General features: G+C 42.1%; 1 protein-coding gene across 5 annotated transcripts in view; it reads left to right on the forward strand.

Annotated features, from left to right (window-relative positions):
- Window positions 1-23,647, forward strand: part of SFI1 (SFI1 centrin binding protein) — a 91,944-nt gene that overhangs the window by 55,333 nt on the left and 12,964 nt on the right. For all 5 annotated transcript variants that reach the window (XM_029922664.1, XM_029922662.1, XM_029922659.1 and 2 more), the window contains 9 exons: window positions 1,493-1,649; window positions 2,891-3,052; window positions 4,700-4,770; window positions 6,053-6,145; window positions 8,420-8,517; window positions 9,825-9,891; window positions 13,353-13,483; window positions 22,961-23,042; window positions 23,340-23,518. In XM_029922664.1, coding sequence (XP_029778524.1) covers window positions 1,493-1,649; window positions 2,891-3,052; window positions 4,700-4,770; window positions 6,053-6,145; window positions 8,420-8,517; window positions 9,825-9,891; window positions 13,353-13,483; window positions 22,961-23,042; window positions 23,340-23,518 — 1,040 coding nt within the window. The remainder of the gene's footprint in view (window positions 1-1,492; window positions 1,650-2,890; window positions 3,053-4,699; window positions 4,771-6,052; window positions 6,146-8,419; window positions 8,518-9,824; window positions 9,892-13,352; window positions 13,484-22,960; window positions 23,043-23,339; window positions 23,519-23,647) is intronic.

Raw genomic sequence — 23,647 nt, forward strand, 5'->3', positions numbered from 1 at the left:
TGATAGTTTGCTTAGGAATCTGGTTTATTCCATTAAGAAAGTGTTTTTGTGACAATAATCTTTTCCCCACAACTTTTTAGTATTGACAAATACCAAATGACAGAAAAGGTAGCTACTGTATTCTCTTTACTGGTTTAATCTATTGCTAACATCTTGCCACATTTGCTTTTTCTAAGTATAGCAACTTATTTCTTTATATTTCTTATATTTTAAGTTGCTTTAAAGTTGCAGACATAAAAGTTTACCCTAAATGCTTCAGCTTATATCTCCGAAAAATAAAGATATTCTTTTATATAATCACAGTATCATTATTATATCTAAGACATTCAGTATCGAAATAATATCTACAGTACGGTTCATATTTAAACCGTAGATTATTGCTATTTTAGTGTCAGGCCCAGGGTCCAATCAGAGGTCATCTATTGTTTTTGATTGTAATATCCTTGGAGGGATTTGCTTTTTAGGTTTGGAGAAATAATAGCATATTCATATGCTGATTTTAAAAACCTAGTAGAGGGTGAAAACCAATGATGCAGAAGTGGAATTGTCAGCGATGAGCTTGAGAAAGTGAGAGACATAGGATGTGTCCATAGTGGGGAGTGAACTTCTGATGGAAGGGAGTATGGACACTTTATTCAGAGTAGCCAGAGAGGAGGCAGAGCCTGTGGGTGGGTGAGTAGGTAGGTGTGGGTGAAGCTTGAGAAAATTCTCTTTTGAAAGCTTTTACTTTCTTGGTGAAGTAGGAAGAATGGTATTCAGCTGAGAGGAAGAAAAGGAGAAGAGGTGTTACAGGTTTAAGGAAAGAAGGTATGAACTTGCCATCTGAGACTGTCATCTTCAGACTAGGGCATGCATATGGCTAAGCACATAAAGACTTGGCTAAGGGTGCATTTATGGATAACCTTGAGGGAATCCTTTTGTAGACCCTCAACTTCTCTGCAGGTCATGCTTCCCAGAAACTAATGTGCCTGAGACAATAGGCTTCCTCCTACTTGGGAGAAAAAGGCAGACCCTTGCCTATCCCAAATATGAATTATCTACTTGTTGATTTTATTATTCTTCTTTTTCCTTGTCTTTAAAAAATTTTTTTAATGTTTATTTATTTTAGAGAGCGATGGGGAGGGGCAGAGAGAGAGGGAGACACAGAATCTGAACCAGACTCCAGGTTCTGATTCTGAGCTGTCAGCATAGAGCCTGACATAGGGTTCGAACTCACGAACCATGAGATCATGACCTGAGCCATAGTCAGATGCTTAACCCACTGAGCCACCCAGGCGCCCTTCCTTGTATTCTTAATCCAGAAAAGAAATTACTTTCTGGAAGTAGGATGCCCTTTCACTGCAAATTTCCATAGCTCATGATCCTGCTTGGGGGTTGCCACTTCCTTATTTCTAGCTTTAGCGTTGTTTCTCTGTTTCTCTTTTCCCTTACCAGTACTTCACCTCTGTTTTCCTGCCTCTCCTTTGATTGTTGCCTTTTCTCTGGTTTTCAGGCTTGGTCACGGTGGCAGGAACAGCTCCTGTATGTCCAGAGAGAGAGACAGAAGATGGTCTCCGCAGTGAAACACCATCAGCACTGGCAAAAGTGGAAATCCCTGAAGGCCTGGCTCAGATACCTGCAGGTCCGCAGAGTGAAGAGACAGCAGAAGGGTGAGCAGGAAGTCCCAGGGTCCAGAAACAGAGTGTCATGTCACAATTTACAGTCTGTCATCATACATCTTCTTCAGGTCACCTTTAAGTTATCTCCTCCTGGCCTTTTCCTCTACACATAATTTTTTCAAAAGGGTTTAATTATCCTATAAATACTGTGATTATTTATGATTAATAGGATACATACAACTTTGTGTCTTTTTTTACACAACTAACAACATTTTCCTGTCTTTCAGTATTCTTCATAAATGTTATTTTTTTAATGATTGCATTTTGTGGGATGGCTTACCTTAATCTACTTATTCTTGTATTGATAGATATTTGGATTGTTTCTACTTCTCCCCAGTTATGCAACCCATGTGATTTAGGATATTGAGGTTTTTTTACCACTATTCTCATGGCTTAGTTTCCCAGTTAGAGTTCAGAAGTAATAACACATTGATCACGATCATTGGTACTCTCTGTACTTTGATTTCTGGAGCCCACACAGAAGTGAGTCAAGCAGCATGCTAGACGCTGGCTGGCTTCACGCAGGCCTTCCTCCTGGGCTGCCAGGCCAGCCTGCCTCTTGGGGGAGTTTGAATGTGTCTGTCTGAGGATAATGAAGGAGACCCACTGTCTGGTTGCCAACCAAAGCCTGGAAGGTGAAACCATGAAGTTATTTAGCATGATAAGCTGTTATTTAGGCACTGACTAATGTGCCTCACTTTACAGCATTGGAATTCCAGAACCATTTCCCTTCCACTTCCTGGACTTCAGTGCATCAGGCTATTAGCTAATTAGTATGAAAATCATGTGACTGACAGCCAGAATCAGTCTGGCTGAAAGCTCAAAAAACACCTTTGCCAGCATGGTGACCAAGTTGTGTCATTGAGTCAGTCCCTGAAGTCCCACCCAGGAGACATCAGTAAAGAGGCAAATGAAAGAGTCTTCTTTGAAAGCAGCAGCCACCATTCCTGCTCATCAGTAGTTAAGTGGAAGCCTCAACTCTTAATAGAACTGACTTTTTAGCATCCTCCTCCCTAAAATTACAGACCTTTTCTCTTTCCTTGGAGAGAAGAAGTATAGCTAAGGGCTTCCAAATAACCCTCCCCTGCCTTAAAAAAACCTTTTATTTTAGGATTCTTTGTAAGAACAGCTTCGAATCCCTGCTGCCAGTAGTAGGTGCAACTTATCTTAAAGATCTTCCAGCTTGTCTCAACCCTGCATGGGGCAGCACGCAGTTACTTTCTTTGTCACAGAGATGGCTGAGCGATTCCACCGGGTCACTGTGCTCCAGACACGCTTCTGTGATTGGCAATGGGCCTGGGAGCGGAAGGAGAGTCTGTATGCCCAGCACGCACGCATGGAGGGGCTGGCCAGGAAGATGGCAATGCGGCGGGCCTTTACTCACTGGAAACACTGTATCCTTTTCAGCCATCCAGCCCTATCCACCACCACAGCCAGGACATTATGATCTCAGCAGCCTATGAGACAAAGGGCAGGAGATATTTGGGAAACAATTACAGAGCAATATAAGGTGGTCCTGATCTTTGTTGATTTTTTTAAAAAGTTTTGACTGGAAATAGGCTTACAAAAGAGAGTAGACATTAACAGTTTAATGAATGGTAATAAAATACCTATGTACCCACTACCCAACTTAAAAATTAGAACCCTGCTAACACTGTCTGCTCATCCTTGATTGCATTCCCTTTCCTCCCCCTCAGTGGTATCCCACCAGCCTGAATTGTATGTTGCTATTTCATTGCTTTTCTTTATCCACTAGGTGGTGGAAATAGCCGTATTTATAGCAGTGTGTTTCTTGGCAGCCCTAACGTGATGACCATAGTTTCCATTTACTGGGCTTTACCATGTGCAGACACTATGCATTATCTCTTTAACCCTCATAGCAACCCCATGGAGTAGGTGTCAGTATTTCCACTTTATAGATGAGGAAGCAGAGATTCGAGGGGGCTCAGTGATTGTCAGAGTCACAGCTTATCATTGGCAGAGCCAGGAGATTTAAACCCAGGCCTTTGACTCCGGTACTTTGACTCTGGTGCACGTGTCCTTAATCACTGCCCTCACTACAGTATACGCCCAGATGTGACGATTCAGCCAAGGAGGTGAGCCTGAGCTGACTTTGTCCTAAAGGATGACAAGGTCACCTAGCAAAGTCGGGAAGGGTGTTTCAGGTAGAAAGAATGGCATTTACACATAGATCACATGTAGATGAGGAAAATATCCAAGGGCAGTGATGGGTCTGTTACGGAGCTGTGGGGGTGTGGATGGCAGTAGGGCAGTGCAGGGAGATGCAGGCTGGGGACCAGCTTGTAGAGACCTGGGTGCAGCGCTCAGGAATTTGGGCTTTCTCCTGATGGCACTGGGGATCCTCTGGAGGTGTTTAAGAAGAGCAGCGATAGAGCAGGCTTGTACTTAAGAGGAGAGGTCTGGATTACAGGGCGAAACTGGCACGAGGAGAGCAGTTAAATGAGACTCCTGCCAGTCTGTGTGAGGAGCAAGTCAGATGCACTGCAGGACATCAGGGGTGGGGACAGAAGAGCCGTAGAGATTTCAGAGGAGACCAGATGGACTTGGCAGCCCGGTACATGGTGGGAGTGGGAGTAGAAGGTTTGAAAATAGCTCCAAGGTTTTTAGCTGAAACATCTGACTGGGTTTTGGTGCCAAAACAAAGGATGCAACCACAAAAAAACAAAACAAAACAAAAAACCCCCCACAAAACAAAGGATGCAAAAAGACAGGAGAGCTTTAGATAGGGTTACTTGGAAATGTTTACTGTAATTCATGGCAATTTAGCTCAACTATTTTTGCCTGTCATCAAAAAGGCATCAGAAGGGAGAAAGGCAAGGCCACCTATTTGATAAGCAACTCACACAGTTTCCCTTTGCCTCCTCCCCTTCCTGAGATCATCAGGAAGAAACAGAGGTAGACGGCAGCCCACCTGGCATGTCTGTTATCCCCCAAGCCAGGACCCTCCCGATGGGTCACTGGGATTGCAGTGTGCTGGGGTGGGAACATTCTTGAGATAAAAGGCCTTAACTCCCTGGCAGACGTGCTGCTGTGCACTGAGGAAGCGGCCCAGTGGAAGGCGGCTGAAGATCACAGTAGACACAGCTTGCTGGTGAGAACTTGGAAGTCTCTAAAAGCCTTTTTTTTTTTTCCAGGAACCACCAAACTTTTGGTGTTTAACATTTAACAGCACAACTGACCAATATCCAAGATGTGATATTACCATGTTTAAGAAACTGGGGAGGAGGGGCGAGGGAATCACTCTGTGATAAGAAGAAAGCACACTTTATAATAGAAAGCCTATATACACATTACCAACCTTGCTCAACCATCCACTTTTGGGGGACCCGGGCCCACATCATGCTCTTCGGGTGTATCTGGTTATGGGATTAGCTTCACTCAAGAAGCTCTGTTCCATTGCATGGGTCCCTATTTTCATTTTGGATCAGAAATGGTAATGGTGTGGGGTCAGAGGGGTCTGGAGGTGATCTAGTATTGCATTTTTTTTACATGGGGACCCCCTTTTTATTTTGTTATTTTTATGTTTTTTAAGATTTTATTTTTAAGTAATCTCAACTACACCCAATATGGGGCTTGAACTCATGACCCCAAGGGCGAGCTCCCTTTTTAATTGTGGGAGCCTAGTCTGTGAAATCAATCAAAGTAGAAATTTCTGCAGACGAAGCAAGGTCTGGGGAGTAGTCCCTCTTCTGCTGCTTTCCCCAGCCTTCACCACATGAGGAGATATTCAGACACTTTCAGGAGGAACTCTGGAGTTCCACAGACCACAATATGAAAACCCCTAATCGCTTCACTTCTGTGTCAGAAAACTGGAGCCCAGGGCGTTGGAGAATAGACTTTGCTTAAGTCACATGTGAGGCATTATTGCTGAGCTGGAGCCAGTCTTACGTTTTGCCCGTACCCCAGCCCCTTTACTCACTGAGGCTTCCTTCTCTTCCTTTGATTTTATTCTATAAAACTACTTTCTAATTGTATAAGTGTGCACATTGAAACAACACACACAGCTTTAAAAAACACACCACAAGCTAAAAGTCTTTTCCTGAGAGGCAAAGTTGATGTTTTTAACCTTTGTCTTTAGTGTTCCCTCTGGGCCACGCTATCTCTCCTGGTCAGAGGTAAGGGTGTGTTTTGTTCCTGTGCAGTATCAGTGGACAGCAGAGTAGCAGTTCAACAGCTATTTATTAAGTGCCTACTGTGAAGGCTGGCTTATATCAGACTTCCAACTGGACCTCAAAGCAGGGAAGCATCCCAGGGACATGGGAGCAGCTGTGAATATCCACAACTGAGCCTGTGGCTGCTGGACTCCAGCGCTGCTCTTACTTTTACAGACACTGCTGATTTGTAACTAGCTGTCTCCTTCCTTCTATTCACAGCACTTCTGTTTTCGAGCCCTAAAAGACAATGTGACCCGTGCCCGTCTCCAGCAAATAAGAAGGAATCTCGCTCACCAGCAGCATGACATCGTGGTGAGCGTCATCTGTATGAAGGGGCCTCTGATGGCCATGGTACAGATTTGTCCAGACTTTTTAGACTCCAAAACCTTAGTGTCCATTTTCTCTAGTTAGCCATGCCAACTAACTCTTGGTTTTCCCTAATCTCGTTTTTTTATCTATTTGCTCAGAAACTTGATAGCAGACTCAGAGGTCAGGTTCCTGATCTAGGGAATAGACCTCGAGTCTTGCATTCCAGGAGGCTTTGGTGGTGTTCGCCCTGGAAATCTGTTGTCTTCAGTGGGTAGTTTACTTGAGGGCAACAAACATCCTGTCTCTACTTACAGATCGTGTTTCTGGGTATAGGAGGATGGGGATTTTTTGGGTTTGTTTTTCATTATTGAAAATGTTCAAACATACAGAAAAATATAAAAAATAGTATAATGAACATATGTAGACTTACAGTGTAAATTCAAATATTAGCCAATTGTTAATATTTACCTTTTTTTGCTGAATCATTTCAAAGTAAATTACAGACAACATGACACATTCCGCCTAAACTTTTCAGCATGCATTGCCCAAAAATAACATTTTCCTACATAACCACAACATCATTGCCATCCCTAACAAAATGAACAGTAATTCCCTAATTTTATTCAGTGCCCAGCCCATATTCAGATTTCACAGTTGCTGTTAAAATGTCTTTGTAGCTTTTTTTTTTTCAAACTAGCGTCCAATTAAGGGTTGGGGACTCACTATACTTGGTTATATCTCTTATGGCTCTTAATAACAGCCATCCTCCTTCTACTTCTTTTGTTTAACATGTTTGTTTTGTAATTGTAAAAAAACACATAACAAAATTTATCTTCTTACCCACTGTCGAGAGTACAGTTCAGTGATATTAAGCACATTCCCATTATTGTGCAACCACCACCGCCACCCATCTCCAGAACTTCTTGCAAAACTGAAATTCTGTCTCCATTCCTCCCCACTCCACCCCCAGCACCTGGCAACCACCTTTTTTCCTTCCTGTCTCTGTGAATTTGACTACTCTAGTTCGTGCCTCCCCCCACCCTTTTTTTTAATGTTTATTCATTTTTGAGAGACAGAGCACAAGCAGGGGAGGGGCAGAAAGAGAGGGAGACACAGAATCTGAAGTAGGCTTCAGGCTCTGAGCTGTCAGCACAGAGCCTGACGTGGGGCTCAAATTCACAAACTGTGAGATTATGACTTTTGAGCTGAAGTCTGACGCTTAACTGAGCTGAGCCACCCAGGTGCCCCCAGTACCTGCCCTTTTGTGACTGGCATAGTTCACTTGCATAAGGTAAACATTTTTTTTTCAGTGATACTGATTTTTGGAAAAGGAGAGCCAACTATTTTGTACAATATTCCATATTCTTGATTTATCGGTTTCCCTTTGGATGGCGTTTGATTTTCCTTTTTTTTTTTACATGTTGTTCCTGTAAACTAGACGTTAGATTTAAGGGCTTGAGTAGACTGAGGTTAAACTCTTTTTTGACAAGACTATTTCATAAGCAGTAATATGTAATAAGATCAGTTTTAACTTTAAAATTTTTTTTTAATGTTTTACTTATTTTTGATACAAAAGAGACAGAGCATGAGAGGGGGAGGGTCAGAGAGAGGGAGACACAGAATCTGAAACAGGCTCCAGGCTCTGAGCTAGCTGTCAGCACAGAGCCTGACGCAGGGCTCGAACCCACAAACGTGAGATCTGTCCTGAGCCGAAGTTGGAGGCTTAACCAACTGAGCCACCCAGGCGCCCCCAGTTTTAACTTTTAAAATGGCATTGTCAGGGTGCCTGGGTATCTACTCAGTTAAGCGTCTGACTTTGGCTCAGGTTATGATCTCATGGATCCTGAGTTCCAGCCGCGCATCAGGCTCTGTTGACAACCTGGAGCCTGCTTTGGATTCTGTGTTTCTTTCCCTCCCTCCCTCTCTGCCTGTCTCTCTGTCTGTCTCTCTCTCTCTCAAAAAGAAAACAAACAAAAGATAAAATGGCCTTGTCTTTTATGAGGCCCAGATGAGGAAAAGCTTCAGCTTTGTCATTCTGATTTCCATAGACTAGAAAATTCATCTTTTTGCATTTTATGTTGGCCCACAATAGCTCTGTATGGCTTAGCTGTAATTAGTTTTTAAGCCTGTTACATGTTGGGTTCTCCCAATTGAGGTGTAATTCCTGCTTTGGGGGAGCCTGCAGTCTTTTGGGGGTAAAGATTTGCTAATAGATTGAGAGAGATCATTTTACCTTTTGACTTAATAAACCTCCATTTACTTCCTGTTTTACTTCAGCTGCTGCACAGGTTCTGGAACCTCTGGCAGGCTCGAATTGAACAGAGAGAAGAGAGGGAGCAGCTCCCCTCACGGCGTGCTGCCTGGGACCACTACAGGTAGGGCCTCTGGCCTTCTCCTCGGGCTCCCTAGGTACTGACTCGCTGCGCTCCAGAAGTGAGCACTTACCTCCCCGTGCATAACTGGGCAGATTCAGAAAGGCCCTGCTGTAACCAGTGCTTCCTTGAGCTTCGTTTTCCTTTTATCTCATCCGATGAGAGGTAGAGTGAAGATGTTCTTATTGGTTCTTGGTCACCATAGTTTAATGTATGTACCTGCTGGCTCCCTGCCTCAATCCTTCAGGCAGCAGTGACATTCACGTCTTAGAACTCATGCACTGATAGTGTTAAAGAGAATGCTCAGGCGGGTGGGTATTTGTGACTTGGTCTTGAAGAATGCAGAGAGTATCCTGAATTTTTTTAGAGTTAATTATTCAGTTAAAATAAATAAGCACTACATGTCTGTGGTGAGGAAAACTCATCAAAGAGGAAGGCAGGTATTAAGTGAAAACTGAAAGCTGTCTGAATCCCTCCTTCCAATTCCTTAGTCCAGCTCCTTAGGTTTTTCAGAGGGAATCACTATTCACTTTCTTGCTGCCAGAAATGTTCAACGTGCCCTCCTCCCCTGTAGTATAATCAATTTAATTCTCATAGTTCTAGGTCCCATTTTGGAGCAGTTTTTTAATGAGTTGGTGAAAATCTCAATTTTAACTAAATTTTGAGTTATCAAGGTCTATCATTGCTCTAAATCCTGGTTTACGGGACTGAATGTGGTTCTCACTCTCAGTATCACTTTTGGGAAAGGAGCTTGTCACAGACACAGGTGATCCTACACAAGCCCCAGACTGCTCATAAATCCAGAAAGTTCAGAATACTTAGGGGATTTCATATGTATTACCCAAGTTCCAGAGACACTGTGCTTGGTGGTCTACTTAGGTTTATAAGAAAGTTGTCAAAATTTTGCAGCAAGCCACAGCTGAAAATCGGGGTTAACAGATTTTGTGTTGAATAATAGGTTCTAATTTCCCTCTCTCCCAGAGTGAAACCCATGGGGTGCCTTTAATGCTAAAGATGTAACTATACCAGACTTTCCAGCCTTAAGAAAACAAGCAACATTTTTATTTTGTTTATTTATTTATTTATGAGCGTGAGTGTGCATGAGAGCAGGGGCAGGGCAGGCTTCATGCTCAGCACAGAACCCGATGCAGGGCTCGATCTCACAATTGTGAGATCATGGTCTGAGCTGAAATCAAGAGTCGGACACTTAACCAACTGAGCCACCTAGGCGTCCCCAAACAGCATTTTTAAGACCCAAAACCTGAAAGTGTACAATAAGCAGTACTTTGGTGTTATGTGTTTTCTTTCAGAATAACAGTGCTACGCAAGTGTATCAAATTGTGGTTACGGTATACTCAGAAGAGGCGATACAAGCAGGTACGGAGTATTCATAGTAGATAACTCCACCGGGTTACATTCCTGGATCTATTTGCCTTGGAAGGATTCTTGGAAATCTATGCTAAGGGGTCTTGGTGCTCTGATTTGGAAGAGGGGTTGCTGTAAAAGGCTTAAAGGTATTTCCCTGGATCCCTCTAGTGATAGCAGAAAGTCTGCATAAGCCCCATTCTTTCTTCTGCTGGGAAAATGCACATGCTCTGAGAGTGATGAGCTCTGACAAGCCATTCCATTCACATCATTACTCACTTGTATTAGTTAGCCAACCTTCAGGAAGTATTGGGAAAGGTCTAGAACATAGTGCGTGTCTCAGTGTGAGACCAGTACCCACAGCAGGTGGGAGGATGTGAGGGTCGGGCTGGCAAATTAGTAAAGGCAGATTAAGAAAGGATTCAGTTCCATTTTTTAAAAGTTGTATTTAAGTAATCACTACACCTGACATGGGGCTCAGACTCAGAACCCCGAGATCAAGAGTTGCATGCTCGTCTAACTGAGCCAGCCAGGCGCCCTCTAATCAGTTCCATTTAATAAAGTCTCATTCAGCATCTGCTGTGCCTCAGACACTCTGCTAAGCATTGAGAATACACTTGTGATACGAACCAAATAAAATCCCTGCTCCCACAGGCCTTGTAATTTAGCGTCAGGGTGGCAGATAAGCTGAAATGGTGGGGGCAGCTGTTGAGAGTGCTGAACCGAGGACTTTGAGGCCCCCTTTGGGCTTGGGGAATTTGTGTTCAACTGATAATGCCTGCATGGGCATTGCAGCGGTAAGTGGGGCTGCCGTGGCTCTTTTTGGCCCTCTCTGGTGAAATGGAGGAAAACGCAAACCAGACTCCTGCCAGTTGTCTTTCTGCTGCCTTCTCACCCCCACCGTCATCTGCTGCTAAAGTCTAACCATGAATCTGAAGGATTTGGCTGTTTTGTCATAGTATTGAGATAGAAATTGAATTTTCTAGCAAGGTGTACAAACGCCTTTGGGAGCTGGTCTCTGGCGATTTCTCTGCCCTTCCCTATTACCACTCTGTTCTTCACAACAGCTAAGCTGCCAGTCCTTCCCTGCTCATTGTACCTGCACTTTTTAAAAAAAGTTTACTTACTTATTTTGAGAGAGAGAGAAAGAGAAGATGGGGGAGGGGCAGAGACAGGGAGAGAGAATCCGTGCTGACAGCACAGAGCCTCATGCGGGGCTTGGCCTCACAAACCATGAGCTCATGACCTGAGCCGAAATCAAGAGCTGGTCACTTCACCAACTGAACCACCCAGGCGCCCCTGTACCTGCACTTCTCTGTCCCTCCTCCCTGTTCATCTCAGGTGCTACCTCTTCCCCGAGCCCCACCCCGTGTGTGGTTTTACCAGCGCATTCATCATTATTGTGTGAGTGTCTGCGGGTGTCTCTCCTGCCAGACTGTGAGCTAGTCAAGGGTGGACCCTGTCTGTGTCTTCTCCTCAGCTCAACACAGTGTTGACAAAGGGAAAGTGCCAACTAATGTTTAGACAAATGAACGAACAAACAAGTGAACAAACTACCATTGGTCGCTTTGAAGTTTTTCCTAAAGATCATCCCAGTTCTTGCGCCTCAGGGGGTACCAGCCCAGGGCATCGCTTGCCTTCCATATCTGGAAAATGCGTAGAGTTGCTGCGTTATTTGACATTCCTTTTGGATGATGTGGCTGCTTCTGAAAGGATGTTGCCACTTGGTCTCTTAAGCTCATTTAATGCAAGCTCACCAGAGGGTACAGAGAGACCTTTTCGAAAAAGAATCTGCGTGCTAGGGTTGAAAGGTTGTGTTTATTTAAGGTGTAAAAGCAGCAGAGAGTCTCCTATTTTCCTCCTGGTGAAAGAGAGCCTCTGGACACTGGGGCCCATTATTGGTGGAAAGGTCAAGGCAAGGGTCAGTGTTCTTCTCTCTCACACTGCTCTTGCATGGCCTGCATAATATATGAGGTCTGAAAAATAGTAAGAGCCCCTCCTTAGTTGCTATTGGATTGTTTTTTTCAAATCTTTAGCTAACAATCTTAATGTCATCTAAGGAGATGACATCAGAGAACATCAAGTTCTTTAGGGAGAACATCAGTTCTTTCTATTTCAGGAAAAGATTATTATTCATTGTGGGGTTCTTTCTTTCTAAAAAGTAATACATAAAGAGTGGCAAAATGTTTGCTAATCGTTGGGACTAGATGGTAATAAGTTCAGGGGAATTCATTATACTATTGCCTCTACTTCTGTTTACATTTAAATATGTAGATGCCCATAAGCAATATATAGACATTATAATTTGAGATGTGTAGGAATATATAAAAGAAAAAATAACTCCCGTAATCTTAAGATAACACTTGGTGAGTAAATGCGGTATTTTTTCCTTCACATGCGTAGGAGTATGTATGCCATATATTCTCACACACACATATGCTTACTGTTCAGTTATCTGTTGCTATGTGAAAAATCACCCCAAACTCAGTAGCGTTAAAAAAACAACGATTTTATTATGCCTGTGGATTCTGTGAAAGAAGACATAACAAAGATGGTTGGTCTCTGCTCCACGATTACTGGGACCTCAACTGGGAAGTCTAATGGCAGGAGATTAAGATCATCTAGAAGTTTCTTCATTCACATGGCTGGTTGCTGGGCTGGAATAACTTGAAGACTGAGCTCATCTGGGATTGTTAACCAGAGCACCTGCATCAGGCCTCACTGAGAGGCTTGGATTGTCACAGTGAACCAGACGCAAGCTGTGTGGCCCTTTATGACCTAGCCCCCAAAGACACATGGTGGTATTTTCACCGTTCTCTGTTGGTCAAAGCAGTCACTACCCCCCCAGATTGAAGGGGATGGGACTTGTCAGTGAAGAAGATCCAAGAATTTGAGGTCCTGTTTTAAAATCTGCCATACATTTTATCCAAAGTTTTGGATCATGGAGGCATATATATTTTTTTATGTCAGTTTTCTGTCTTCCTACTGATATTTGGTGATATAGTAGTAGCCTTGCATAATTACATAAAAATTTAAAAACTCTGTATTACAAATAAACATCATAAAATCCAAAGTTATATTACAGAGTGGGAACAGTATTGTTAACACATGTGACAAAGAACTGATAAATTCCTTAAGGTTCAACAAGCCCATTTATATCACTGAGGTGAACACTGGCAGATCTAAAACAGGCAATGAATGGTATGAACAGTTAGTGCATAGGACAAAAAGCATTTAGATATATGCATGTATATATGCACGCACACACAAATATGTGAAGAGATGCTTAACCTGTTTTTAAAGTAAAAATCTCTTCATTCTTTACCTATTGTGTTCACAAGGATTAAAAATAATTATCTTAATTTTTTCCTCCATTTTGGGTAGAAAGCAACCGTCCCTCTAGAGTGTGCCCCTTAAAGGTCATTTTTTAAATATAAAGTACAAATAAAGGTCATTCATTCTTTTTACTATAGCGGCTGCGGTCCAGAGCAGACAGTCACTTCCAGCAGAGAGCCCTGCCTATGGCCTTTCACACATGGAGAAAACTCTGGCAATGGCACCAGCAGGAAAATGTCCTCAATGCAAGAGCAGCACATTTTCACAGGTATGCTGTGCAGTTCCTGTCTGTGCAGGTTTCTCAGGTCTGATTCTGCTGCCCACACAGACATTTGTGTTGTTTTTCAGCCTCCTAGACCCCTAGGCCCCGGTTCTTCCTGGTTTTTCAATTAGGTGGGTTCATTGATTTCGTGGAGCCGGAAAAGACAGCCAGTATTTCTCCTGGGAAAGCTTTTGCTCATCTTTATTGCAAGTGCTTTTTCAAAGCCCCAATTTTATGCCCCTTTCCTCATTGCAAGCCAGCGTGAGCTCCATTAAAGCTGTCCATTAGCTTTCTGGATCAGAGTGTGGTTGGACCTTGCTTTGCCTTGGCAGGCATTCTTGAGTGTGATTTCCCTGAAATGCATGCTTCCTGTTCTGCTAGACCTGACTTTCTGAAGTCTTGAAATACGGTCGTCAGCAAAATTAGGACAGGCAAAAAGCAGAGAGCTCTTTTTAGCTCCCACAGAAGCAGACTTGCCCATAGCAGGTCTTGCTGCATGGTGGCAGAATCTAACAAAGAACTTCTTAATCCCTGACTATGTGTCTGACACTGTGGTGGGCATGGTGTGATAGGAGAAAGGAAACAAATATATAAGCTCATTCACTTATGACATCGTCAATTTCATTAGTAATTTTCCTTCTCACAGCAGTCCTGAGAGAACAGGCTCAAAATGACAAATGACTCTCCCATGTAAAACAACCAGTAAGTGGCAGAGCCAGGGTTTAAATTCAGATCTCCTTGACTCCAGAGACTTTGTGCTAGATCAAAAGGAAGATCTTTTTGACGACTTTGTAGAAACTTTCAGTCTTTGTGAGGAGGTAAGACTGAAATACAAGAAACAATTGAGGAACTGTTCCAGAGAAGAGATCCGGGTGTCCTCAATTATGTCAGCCCTCAGCTTTTCTAGAACTCAGAGCTGGTGCGGAGGGAGGTCCCTGGGGGAGGCATGCTATGAGCCATGGGGTGAGGATGGATAGCAGGAGCGGGCAAGACGAGGAGGGCCAGACCCAGGGGATCACCCGAGCCCATAGAAAGGTAACAAATGTTTAAGCAGATGCATGTAACTAGTAAAATGATAGTCATGGAGATTGCCCTGAGAATAGTATACATCAATTAAGGACAGAGAGACTTGAGAGAGAGGGATCTGGGAGGGACCTGGGAGAAGTTGCAGTGATCTTGACTTTGAAGGACTCTGAATGCTAGTCTGAGGGGATCAGCCAGAAATCTAGGAGTCCTTAGCACAAAATTCAAGGAGAAGATTTTTAGGGGGCAACCCTAGGAAATTAGAGACTGACAAGGGGACAGCACTTACCTTTGCCCCTTCTGCAGACGGTGGTTTCACCTTTACCTAGTTCCTGTATTGACATCTAGTATAAGATTCTTTTGGAAAATGGCATTAGTACTTAACACACGTACACACACACACACACACACACACACACACACACCCTTTGTTTCTTTTACAAAGTCATGATTGATTCTGTTGCTTTTTGTATTTTGGCATGTTGCAGGGACTTACAAACCTTGAGAGTACTTTCAAAGTAGCCAAAAGGAGGGGTGCCTAGGTGGCTCAGTCAGTTAAGTGTCTGACTTCGGCTCAGGTCATGATCTCACAGCTCATGAGTTTGAGCCCCACGTTGGGCTCTGTGCTGACAGCTCAGAGCCTGGAGCCAGCTTTAAATTGTCTCTCTCTCTCTCTCTGCTCCTCCCCTGCTCATACTCTGTCTCTCTCAAAAATAAACAAACACTAAATACATACACAGTAGCCAAGAGGAATTTCTTAAAGGATTTTTGTTGGGGTGCCTAACTGGCTCAGTCAGTTAAGCATCTAACTCTTGGTTTCAGCTCAGCTCCTGATCTCACGGTTTCATGGGTTCAAGCCCCGCATCAGGCTCCACGCTGATCATGCAGAGCTTGCTTGGGATTCTCTGTCTTCTTCTCTCTCTCTCTCTACCCCTTCCCCACTTGTGCTGTCTCTTTCTCTCAAAATAAATAAACTTAAAGAAAGGTAGAAGTTAAAAAATTTTTTTTAATTAAAGGATTTTTGTTGGGGATCAGTTTAGGGTGATTTTACGGTTCTCATTCTTGAGACAGAAAGGTGGAAGGTGAATTGGAGGTGGAGTAGCCAGGAGGCTGGCAAGATAACCAAGGTCTGATGTGGGTTTGGCCTGATCTGGATTTTATCTTGTTTTAGTTTAGTTGGATCTTTTTAGAAAACTTAGTTTTTTAGGTTCCTGCCTTTCTGGTCCTGAGGGAGCAGAGGGATGGAGTGCCCGGCTTGGAAGCTGGACAGGCCTGAGTTCAGACCCTATCCTGTAGGGCTGCCATGAAAAGTAAGTGAGATGATCCATGGGGAATACAAGCAGAATGCACCCCAAAATATAACCTTCCCACTAACCCCTAGAATTGATTTGTGATTCCTACAGTAAATGAATATTCATAGGTTTGGTTTGGAGTTTAGCAAATCAAATATGTACTATTTTTCCATAATTCTTAGGATATTTTTTAAATATCTCAGGGATATGGACAGAATTTATAGTGGGATCTCATGAATTACAACTAAAAATGGTGGTTTCTTAACCTACCAATGAAATACTATACTGAGAATGAGATAAGACTGGTTTGTCTTTTTTTTGTTGTTGTTGAGCTAAAATTGTCAAGATGCACATTTCCATCAACCCAGAAAATTCCCTCATTTCCTTCTAGTTAATTCCTACCTCCATATGTAACTATCATCCTAGGTTAATTTTGCATGTTTTTGAATTTTTTATAATGGGATCATACAATATGTGTTCTCTTGTGTCTCGCTTTTATTTATTTATTTTTTTTAGAGAGAGAGAGAGAGAGGAAGAAGGGAAGGGCAGAAGGAGACAGGGAGAGAATCTTAAGCAGTCTCCATGCCCAGCACGGAGCTGACACGGGGCTTGATCTCACAATAGTGAGAACGTCCCCTGAGCTGAAATCAAGATCTTAAAAGATATTTTCCTACATTTCCTCTGGAAGCTTAATAGTTTTATCATTTACATGTAGTTCTCTGATCATCTTTAACTTTTTTCTGTATATGATCTGAGGTAGGAGCCAAGGATTAATTTTTTTCTGTTTTTCAGGTTTTTCCAGCACTATTTGTTGAAAAGACTTTTCATTCCCCCATTGAATTACCTTGGCACCTTTGTTGAAAATCAGTTTGTATTTATTTCTGGACTTTCTCTTCTGTTCCATTTATTTATTCACTTATCCTTTTGCCATTACCATACTGTCTTGATTATTGTATCTTTATAGCAAGTCTTGAAATCAATTCTTCAACTTTATTTTTCCTGGGATTTTAGTTTGTTTGTTTCTTCGTTTGTTTAGGATTGCACTGAATCTATATAGATCAATTTAGGAGAGATTGGACGTCTCAGTGAACATGAACTTCTATATTTATATAGCTTTTCTTCAAGTTTTCGTAGTGTTTTGTAACTTTGCATAGGAGTTTTATATATATATATTGTTAAATGTATTCCTAAATGCCTTTGTTATCCTATTGTGAGTAGAATTATTTTTAAAATTCATTTCCAATTATTTGTCCTAATATATAGAAATACAACTGATACCTTGCATTTTGTGACCTTTCTAGATTCACTTACTGATTCCAGTCTGTTGTGAGATCAAGCCCCATGTTAGCTCCGTGCTGGGTATGGAGCCTGCTTAAGATTCTCCCTCCCTCTTTCTCCTTCTGCCCCTCCCTTCTTCTGTCTCTCTAAACAATAAATAAAAGCCAGATACAAAAGGACACATACTGTATGATCCCATTATATAAAATTTTGTCTTATTGCACTAACTAGTATCTCCAGTAAAGTATTGAGCAGAGGTAATGAGAGAAGATACTTACATATTCGTCTTTTTTCCCATCTTGGGAAAACAAAAACAGTTTTCAAGCATTGAGTATATTTATAGATGCCCTTTATTTGATTGACAGTGCTTTTTTTTGTTTATTGAGAGTTTTTATGATGAATGATTAAATTTTTCCCGATGCTTTTTCTGTATTTATTGAGATGATCATATGGTTTTCCTGATTTCTTATGTTAAATCAACCCATATTCCTGAGACAGACCCCTGTTGGCCATGATATATTATCTTTTCCACATGCTGTTGATTTTTTAAACATATTTTTTAAGTTTTCATTTATTTATTTTGAGAGAGACAGTAAGGTGGAAGGGCAGAGAGAGTGAGAGAGAGAGAGAGAGAGAGAGAGAGAGAGAGAGAATCCCAAGCAGGGCTTGAACTCACAAACATGAAATCATGCCCTGAGCTGAAATCAAGTGTCAGATGCTTAACTGAGTCACCCATGTGTCCTTCACATGTTGTTGATTTTGATGTTAAGTGTTTTAATTAAAAATTTTACATGTACTTTCATGAGGGATATTGGTCTGTAGTTTTCTTTTAATGATTGTCTTTCTTCTTTTAATTTTTTTAATGGAATTTAAGAGTGAAATTATCTGGACCTAGAGTTTCCTTCATGGAAAGGTCTTTGATTACAAATTTAATTTTGAAAATAGATACAGAGCTACTAAGAATTTCTTTTCATGTTAGTTTTTTTTAACTTTTTTTTTTTTTTTTTTAAGAGACAGAGAGAGACAATGTGAGCAGGGGAGGGTCATAGTGAGAGGCAGACACAGAATCTGAAGCAGGCGCCAGGCTCCAGGCTCCAAGCTGTCAGCAACAGAGCCTGACACACGGCTCAAACTCAAGAGCTGTGAATCATGACCTGAGCTGAAGTCTGATGCTCAACCAACTGAGCCCCCCAGGTGCCCCATCCCATGTGCACTTTAAAAGAATGTTTATACTACAGTTGTTGCATGTAGTAAATGTATATTAGGATGATTTGGTTGATAGTTATCTTCAAATTTTTATATCTTAACAGACTTCTTGTTTTACTCATTCTCTCAATTACTAGAGAGGAGTGTTAAACATCTCTGGCTATGGGACGCCTGGGTGGCTCAGTTTGTTAAGCATCTGACTCTTGATTTCAGCTCAGGTCATGATCTCACGGCCATGAGATAAAGCCCTGTGTCAGGCTTTGTGCTGGGCATGGAGCTACCTTGAGTTTTTCTCTCTCCCTCTCCATCTGTCCCTCTCTCATCTGCATGAGCACACCCTCTCTCTCTCTCAAAAAAAAAAAAAATCTCTAGCTATGATTATGGATTTGTCTATTTCTCCTGGTAATACTATCAGTTTTCCTTCATGTTTTTGGAAGCTCTGTTATTTGGTCCATGTACAGTTAGAATTGTTATGTTTTCCTCATGAATTGTCCTTGTATTTTGAAATGAACCTCCTTATTTTGGCACTATTTCTTTTCTCAAAGTCTATTTTGACTTAAAATATTCTCACCACCTTTTTTTATATTTACAGTTTACATGGTTTACCCTTCCCACTCTTACTTTCAGTTTATCTGTTTGTCTTCATTTTTAATAAAGCATGTCTCCTGTAAACAGCATATGGAGTTAATTTCTTATCCAATTTGACAATTTCTGCTTTCTAATTAGTGTGTGGTTCATTTATATTTAATGTAGTTGTCGATATGGTTGGGCTGAAGCCTATGGCTGTTTTTTGTTTCTCTCTTCCTCTTTTCGGCCTTATTCATTAAAAAATTTTTAAATTGTTCATTTAAATGAAAATTTTAATTGTTCATTTAAGTGGACAATTTATTTGTTCATTTAAAATGTAATTTACATAAAAATTAAATTAAAATTTACATTTTATTTCCTGTATTGACTCTTCAGCTCTATACCTTTCGTATTTTTAAAATTGTCCTTCTGGGGGTGCCTGGGTGGCTCAGTTGGTTGAGTGGCTGACTCTTGATTTTGGCTCAGGTCATGATCTCACAGTTTTGTGGGTTTGGGCCCTGTGTTGGGCTCCTTGCTATCAGCAGGATCCTCTTTTTCTCTGTGCCCCTCTCCTGCTCGTGCATCCTTGCTTGCTCGCTCTCTCTCTCAAATAAATAAACTTTAAAAAATGTTATTCTAGGAATTACAATATACATCATTAACTTATTACCTGTTTAATTCTGTTGTACCACTTCATGTTAAATTTAAGAAATATAAAAACAGTAGAATTTCTTTCCTCTGTACCCTTGATGGTGTTTGTTGTCCTACATTTTACCCATGTAATGTTACTATATTTGCTTCAAACAGAATTCTTTTTTAAAAATTAACAGAAGAAAAATTATAGTTTTTTTATATTTACTCATATATTTTCCATATTTAATATTCTTTGTTTCTTCCTATAAGTCTGAGCTTTCATCCTTTCAGCCTGAAGAAGATCCTTTAGCATTTGTATAGTATAATTAAGCTGGAGTTGAATTATCTCTGCTTTTGTGTATGGTTCTTTCACTCTCACTCTCATTTCTAAAGGACCTTTTCCTGGCAGTACCTGGGAGGCTCAGTCCATTAAGCATCCAGTTCTTAGTTTCAGCTCAGGCCACCGTCTCCTAGTTCCTGGGTTTGAGCCCTGTGTCAGGCTCTGTGATGGCAGCACAGAACCTGCTCGGGATTCTTTCTCTCTCCTCTCTCTTTGCCCCTCCCCTGCTCATGCTGACTCTTGCTCACTCACTCTCTCTTAAAATAAGTAACTTAAAAAAAAAAAAAAAGGACCTTTTCCTGAATATAGAACAATAAGTTGATTTCTCCACCCCTCACTCCCAAGTCTTTTAAATATATTCTTCCCTTGTCTTCTGGCCACCATTATTTCTGTTGTAAAGTTGCCCATCGTTTGTGTTGTTCTTCCCCTGAATGTAATCTGTCTCTTCCTTTGCCTTTAAGATGTTTTTATTAAGCTTTGGTTTTTAACAGTTTAGAGTGTGATACGTTTTAAGTGTAGCTTTCTTGTGTTTATCCTGCCTAGAGTTAGTTGAGCTAACTTGAAACTGAGGTGTTTCCTTCTCCCTCACCAAATTTGGAAAGTCTTCTACTATTATTTATTTAATAATTTATCTGTCTATATCCTTTATTCTCTCCTTCTAAGACTCTAATTACACAACATTAGACTATGTGATATTATTCCACTGGTCACTGAGACTCTGTTTAGATTTTTTCTATTATTTTTCTCTCTGTTTTTCAGAGAGAAAGTCTTCAGTGGTTTCTTTCTTCACTTTCTCATTTGCAGCTCATCCAGTGATATTTTTTCTCCTTCATATATGGTACTTTTCAGTTCTAGAATTTCCTTTTTTTTTCCCCCAACTGTGGTAAAACATAGTATAAAACTTATCATATTGGTAATTTTTAAGTACACAGTTCAGTGGCATTAAGCACATTTGCAATATTATGTAGCCATCACCACTATCAATTTCCAGAACATTTTCATCATCCCAGACAGAACTTCTGTATCCATTAAACATTGACTTCCCATTTCCATCTACTTTTAGCCCCTGGGAACCTCTTATATACTTTCTGTCTCTGAGTTTGTCTATTCTAAGTATCTCATCTACATGGAATTGTGTAATAGTAAACCTTTTGTATCTGGCTTATTTTACTTAGCATGTTTTCAAGGTTTATCCATGTCGTAACATGTATAAGAATTTTATTCCTTTTTATGGCTGAATAATATTCCCTTGTATATACCACTGTTTGTTTATGCATCTGTATGTTCATGGGACACTTGGATTATTTCTACCCTTTAGCTATTGTGAGTAATGCTGCTGTGAACATCAGTGTACATACATCTGTTTGCGTCCCTGCTTTTAGTTCTTTTGGTTAAATACCTGGAAGTGGAGTGCTCTGAATCATTCGGTAATTCTACATTTACTTTTTGAGGAGCCACTACATCATTTGGTACTTTTTTGTAGTTTCCTTAAAGGGTTTTGCATTTTATTCTGGCGGGCAGTGGTTGCTGTTTCTTCTGGTGGTTCCTATTGATCCTATCAAGTATGGTTCTATTCTTCATGTGTGGGGGGGGGATCTGTGCGTGTGTTAACATTTTATTTTCTAAGTCATCTCTATACCCAGCATGGTACTTGAACTTGTCGCACTGAAATCAAGAATTGCATGTTCTATCAACCAAGCCAGCCAGGCACCTCATGTGTGAGGCTTTTTTTATTTTGTCTTCAGTGTTAGGACTTGGGTTGTAGTACTGAGGCTTAGCCTTCCTGAATTCTGAGGTTCTCCGCAAAGTCTCTCCATTCGGGCTGGGCCAGAACTCCATCTCCCAGCCCTCTCCAACCTCTCTCTGGTCGTCTACATCCAGCTCTCAGCCCTGAAGCAGCCACTGTGCCAGGCCTCACAGAGCCTGCCTATCTTACATGCAGATGGAGCAGACTCACATAGAAGTTTCGGTGTGCCCCTTATGGAGTGTGTGAGTCTGCGAGCGTGTCTCTGGGGCAGGGCGAGTTCTCCACCCGCCCAGGCTCAGGAAGGCCACGTGTGTATCCATACAGTCTTCCCCCTACAGTCTTAAACTGACTCAACTCTGCGAAACTGTCCTGCTCTGCTTGGACTCTCTCCCTCTGCCCCCACTGTGCAGAATGTGCGCTCAGCCAGAAAGCCTGGGCAACCAGGGAGCTCACCTTACTTATTTCTCATCTCTAAGGATCACAGTCTGCGTTGCCTATTCTCCAGGGCTGAAACAGTTGCATCAATATTTTGTTTCATGGTTTTACTAATGCACAGCTCCTAATGGCTGTTGACCAGTTGTTCTAGTGGTGCTTTAGCAGGATTTGACATCATTATGGTGAGCAGGAAATCCTAGGCAGAGGTGACAAAGCTGTGGTTTTCAAACCTCTTTGTCTACCTCACTTGGAGCACTTGTTTTAAATATCATTTCCAGGGGCCCACTTCAGACCTACCGTTTCCTGGGGCCACAATCAGTTCCAGAGGCCTGGCATCTGTTTTCAACCACTTCTCCCAGGGATTTGTGTAGCAGCAACCTGGCTGATCGGAATGGACTAGAAAGGCTTTCACTAATGATCATTGAACATTGGTGGTAATTCAGTATGGAGCTGAATTGATGAAGACCCGGGGTCTCAAAGTCCGTCTTTTTCATACAGTGTGAATGCATGGCTGATAACCAGAAATCACTTGGAGAGTATTGGTTTGTCTGTGGGGGTTTTTGGTACTGCTGTCTATTTTCCTTGTCTTTCTCTTTCTTTTCTCCCATCTCAACGTATTCACCTCTTTTTATTTTATGTTTATTTTTGAGAGAGAGAGAGCACAAGTGGGGGGAGGGCAAAGAGAAAGGAAGACACAGAATCTGAAGCAGGCTCCAGGCTCCAAGCTGTCAGCACAGAGCCTGGTGTGAGGCTCAAACCCATGAACCATGAGATCATGACCTGAGCCAGAGTCAGATGCTCAATTGACTGAGCCACCCCCAGGTGCCCCATCAACTTACTCAATATTGTAAGAGGAAAAATCCAATTATTTTGAACTTCCCTTTTTTTTTTTTTGTAGTTGCTTTATTTTAAGTCCATTATGGTGATATGTTTTCGATTCCTTTTTTTTTTTTTTTTTTCAGGGAGACGTTGGAGAGGCAGGTATTTGCTATTTGGTGGCAGAAGATGTTTCAGCATCGAGAAGACCGCCTGGCAGAGAGAATGGTACGTGGCCATCCCTGAGGAGGCAGGACCTGCTTCAAGCCTTTGCACTCACTGCCTCTTCTGCTCTGGACGGTGCCTGGAACCCAGACCCACACTGAGGGCCGTCCTGCCTACGCCCAGGACTCACGAGACAGGGCAGGGCGTGGGGTGCCTATTGACTTTGTCAGCAGAGTTTATATGTGGCTTCTGGGCCAGGCAGCTTGTTAAGGCCCATTTCTTTGACCTATAGATTCTTCTTGGCTCCTATACCCCCTGCTACTTGACCCACTCTGTTCTCTCCCTGCTGTCCTGCCCCAGGCCATCCTTCATTCAGAGCGGCAGCTTCTGCGAAGGTCCTGGACCACATGGCACCAGCAGGCAGCAGCACGTCATCAGGAGCGGCAGCAGCAAGCAGTGGCCTGTGCCTACCACCACCACAGACGGCTCGGGAAGGCTTTCTCCATCTGGAAGGAGAGGGCCCAAGGGCTCAGAACAGAGTGAGGGGCTGCTTCTGGCCCAGACGCTCTTCCCATCTCAGTCCAGCTTTGACCATCAGCTCTGAGTGCCCATCGGAGGGTCTTGTTAGCCTAGACTCTGGTTTTAAGTTCCAGAAATCCTACCTGATA

Source organism: Suricata suricatta, chromosome 14 (assembly GCF_006229205.1).
Source record: "Suricata suricatta isolate VVHF042 chromosome 14, meerkat_22Aug2017_6uvM2_HiC, whole genome shotgun sequence".
NCBI lineage: Eukaryota > Metazoa > Chordata > Mammalia > Carnivora > Herpestidae > Suricata > Suricata suricatta.